This window comes from Semicossyphus pulcher, unplaced genomic scaffold (assembly GCF_022749685.1).
Source record: "Semicossyphus pulcher isolate SPU_LCO1_2020_fin unplaced genomic scaffold, fSemPul1.0.p SCAF_9, whole genome shotgun sequence".
NCBI lineage: Eukaryota > Metazoa > Chordata > Actinopteri > Labriformes > Labridae > Semicossyphus > Semicossyphus pulcher.
Window position 1 is genome coordinate 11,832,404 of NW_027211770.1, and position 4,132 is coordinate 11,836,535.

The 4,132-nt window shown below is 40.4% G+C and overlaps 1 protein-coding gene across 1 annotated transcript; it reads right to left on the reverse strand.

Annotated features, from left to right (window-relative positions):
* Positions 1-1,873: 1,873 nt before the first annotated feature.
* LOC138584798 (uncharacterized) lies at positions 1,874-3,437 on the reverse strand. Its single transcript, XM_069657111.1, has 4 exons — positions 3,421-3,437; positions 2,959-3,315; positions 2,453-2,643; positions 1,874-2,372 (listed from the first exon to the last, which is right to left on the reverse strand). Exons 1-4 carry the CDS (start codon positions 3,424-3,426, stop codon positions 2,255-2,257), a joined length of 672 nt encoding a protein of 223 aa, XP_069513212.1. The 5' UTR covers positions 3,427-3,437; the 3' UTR covers positions 1,874-2,254.
* Between the last annotated feature and the right edge of the window lie 695 nt (positions 3,438-4,132).

A 4,132-nucleotide genomic window follows, 5' to 3' on the forward strand; every position in this document is an offset into this window, starting at 1 on the left:
AGGTTTATGATGTTTCATTTAAAGCCAGAGAAATAGCTTCAACTCTACCAAGAAAGCTTTATAATGTGGATTGGAACCCTAAGATCACCAATTTGCTAGATAGCTAACTAACTGAGGAGGCATTAATTACTGAAAGATCGTAAACCATGCATGTAAAGAGTGATCACTTAACTGTGGAGAACTGCTACCAGACACTATATTTAGGTTGTCATGCAGTCAGATGCAACACTTAATGAGTACAATAAATCAAACTCTCAAATCTGCACTTAAATGATCTAATTGGCTATAGATAATTCCCTGTTTATAAAAATGCATTTATTCAAGCCTTTTAATTAAATGTCGTTTTCCATTTCTTCCTTGTTTGTAGATGTAAACACCTGATGATAGCAGCACCGCAGACATTTGTGCGGCATGTTTAGTTCAACTGAGCAGCGTTGAAATGATAATGATTTGTTAGTTACACAAAAGTGAGCATTCAGCATTTGAGCTTGAGCATTACGAGAGAGAAAAATGGATGCTGTGGGAATACGACCAAAACTGCGAAGCTGATATTTGTGTCAGAAAAGTGTGTTGAATTGACAAAGTCAACAGAATTCTCTAATAACTCGACCTTACCACTGCAAACTACTACTACCCCTAAACATACATTTATATAAAGATGACATTTTCAGAATTTTGTTTTGTTTTGTTTCAATACCAATGACAATTTAAAGCAGACAATATACTTAACTTGGATATTATGATTTTTAATTTTATTGTTTGCTGAAATATAACTGACAATTATGAAGCCAATTAACCTTTTTTGCAACAATACTGACCTGACAAGATATAAACATTTCTGCAGAAATTTTAGTTTTAGTATTTGTATTTATTCATTTGTTTTTCTTGGAATATCGATTCCAAATGAGAGTGTCAACATTTTTAATTTAATATTTGTCAAAAATGTTTTATTGAGATGTAAGCCAATTAACCTAAGCTAAATATCTGTGGGGAAACCAGAGCATCCTGGAGAAAACCCACAAGGGGAAGGGGTGGGGGGGATATGGCATAGGGCAGGGGTCTCCAACCCTGCTCCTGGAGAGCTACCTTCCTGCATATTTTAGCTTTCTCCATTGTCAAACACACCTGATATGAATGATCTACTCGTTATCAACCAAGTGAAGCGTGTCAGGAGATTGATAATGAGCAGAACATTTGAATTTAGGTGCGTTAGAGTACAGAGAAATCTAAAACATGCAGGAAGATAGCTCTCCGGGAGCAGGGTTGGAGACCCCTGGCCTAGGGGGAGATGATGGGGGAAGGGTGGGTCTAGATGGGGGCTAAGGAGGGGTCAGAGTGATCCTGCTTCTTCTTCTTCCACTTCCGTGGTTTCCTCAACCCCAGAAAGTGTCGGAATTTTTTCCAGGTTGAAGGCTCGTGTTTTGTTACTGAGTCTTCAACCTCCTCTTGGATTTCGATGGCCAGTGGATCAGGGAGGGAAGACTCCTGCTTTGAGGTCTTATCCTGAGAGTCCAAATAAATAAATGAACTATCAACACCCAGTTTCATTACCGAGTGAATGTCATTCTTGAAAAACCAGCTGTATAGACACATCTTGTTTCATATAGTAAGTGAACATTGTTGCACCGTATTGAGTGAACTCTTCAGCAAGAATATCTTCATACAAGAGGAGCTGCTGAACCCAATCTGAAATCAATATAAACTTTTTCACTTCATCTCTGTTGCTCTCTGTCTTCAATAAGCAATTTAACTCTAGAGAGTTTTAAAGGATAGTCAAGACTAGTTTGTTTTGAAAGTTTATTTCAAAACACAGGCAATTCAAAGCGCTTTGCAGAGGCAGAGAAAAACATTAGAATTATACAAACAAGCTTAGACAAATTTTCGTTAGTAAAATTTTTAGAGTCACCAATGAACCTAACGAGCATGTCTTTGGACTGTGGGAGGAAGCCAGATTACCCGAAGGGAACCCACACATGCATAGGGAGAACATGCAAACTCCACACAGATTGTTTCTTGTAGTTTCTTTTGTCTTCTTCGTAATTCATTTCTTTGATAGTCCTTTTTTTGATTTGTTTTTTATTTGTTTCTGTTCATTTGTTTGAATCTTCATTTTTTCCTTTTTCAGTGTTTGCTTTTTCATACATACTTTCTTTTTACATTTTTGCATTTTCTGTGTTTGAGTCCTCTGTTACTTTGGACTCGTTTCTTTCTGATCACTCTCTGTTTGGGCCCTCTGCGAGCACTGATTAGTTTGTTAGAAGGTTGCAGCTGTTGCTTGTGCTTGGTCACGCTGCAGAATGTATTTGACAGCATCTGCCATTTTTGTCCCTGGGTCGCAGGTTGACTCCTTGTTCCGGAGGAACTTGACATAGCTGTGTACAAAAAGCAAAGCAGGGGCTTTAAGGTCGGTAATTAGACTGAGATCCAAACTCAGTCATGCTACCTTAAATACCTGATTTTTCTTGGGTCCTTGGACTCGTACAGATCCTGCAGCGTCTCCAAGCGGTAATCGCCAAATCCAACAAGGGCCTCTCCTTCACGGCCTGGCTGGCGGGATCTCTCTTTAGATCTCTCATACGCACAGTTTGATCTGACTTCATTCACAACCTCCGGGTAAGCCATTGCATATGCGGTCAAAGAACCCTTTAAATGGAAAAACATTTGTATTATTAAAAGTATTTCTACATTCCTCATTATAGGGGCAAGTTTTCAAACACACACCTTGCAGTCAGTTCTAACTCTTTAAGGAAAAACACGTGCAGTGAAGTTTAATAAAAAATAATAATAATTTAGTCAAGCGGACCCTATATATTGAGCTGTTAAAAGCACAAAGTGAGTGGGAGGATATCTGAGGATGGCCGAAAGAAATTGTAGGTTTAATAGGTCCCGTTAATGAAAACATCTAGTAGCTTGCAAGTGTCAGTGTGTGGACAGCCTCTCCTTTTTTCTTTGCAGTACCGTGTTGGCCGTTCGTGAGTGGTCCTGATGCTGAGTGTGTGCTTTCTTCTTCTGGTGGCCGGTGACTATGTAGGCAGCATAGCCCACATCATTCTCCAGTAGCCATTTAAAGGTTTGACCTTTGTACTTCCCAAACTGAAGGGTAAACCTGCTCAGAAGAAGCCTGTAATTCGAGGGGTCCCCGCCCTCAGAGAGAACAAGAGTCTTCGCTTCAGCCTCCACCTCCTCTGGCGTCTTCACTGGAAGACCACCCTGTTGAGCAGCCTGTAAGGGACACGGCGAATATTTCAGAGCCTCCTCTGAGGCCTTCAGCTCCAACAACCCCCTCAAGGTCTTACGGAGGGTAGGGTCACCATTCTACAGAAGAGGAACAAGGTGAAAACAAACACAAACCACTAATATGAGTATCATTTATAACAACCACACACACATTTCATTTTTAATGTGTGAAGTTGGACTTACATCCATACAGGCTTTAGTCTTTGAATCTATAGAGAAAAAAAATAAAGATGGTGACAAACTCATGACCGAAAAAAAAAAGACTTTTTCCAATGACACATACAGTAAAAAACATAGACCCCACAGGATCAAGACCACCGACCTGCAGTATTTGCTTTTCTAGACTTTAACACAATCAACAAAGCCTGAATAAATACTGTATCACTGCTGTTAAAACATCTTTCTGGCAATATTACTTTTTAAGGCCTAAGAAAAAATATTAGTATATATTAGTATAAGTATTACCAGGGGTCTCAAGTCTCACGCAGTGGCCGTGAGACTCACGCATTTAAGCCAGTTCTCACGGTCTCACGCCACACATGGTATTTCTCACGCTGAAATGCACAACATAGAATTACGTGGGGAGTGAGACCTCTGCACTGACTTCATACTATCCCGAGTTAGCGCCAAACTGCCAATCAGAAAACAATGATCAGAGACATACGGACTTCTCATTACATTAAAGCACCGCAATGACTGACAGCATCAGACAGACAGGAAGCTGCGGTCTTCTGCAGCCTTCAGTCTGTTCAGTAACTTCTATCTCCAGTAGAGTCACGTTGCCTTCACTGTTGAAACAGCTCCGTCACCTCTGGCTGCTGCTGCAGGACAGGTCAGGTCGTCTGCTTAAAGCAGCCTCGTTAAGTGCACTCAAACATTGTAGCAAGTCCCGTTA

Excerpts from the sequence above, each read along its gene's own strand:
- LOC138584798 (XM_069657111.1), bottom strand. Across the intron at positions 2,644-2,958 it reads ACTCACGAACGGCCAACACG|GGTTCTTTGACCGCATATGC; the intron begins GTACTGCAAAGA and ends TTCCATTTAAAG. Across the intron at positions 2,373-2,452 it reads AAGGACCCAAGAAAAATCAG|CTATGTCAAGTTCCTCCGGA; the intron begins GTATTTAAGGTA and ends TTTTGTACACAG.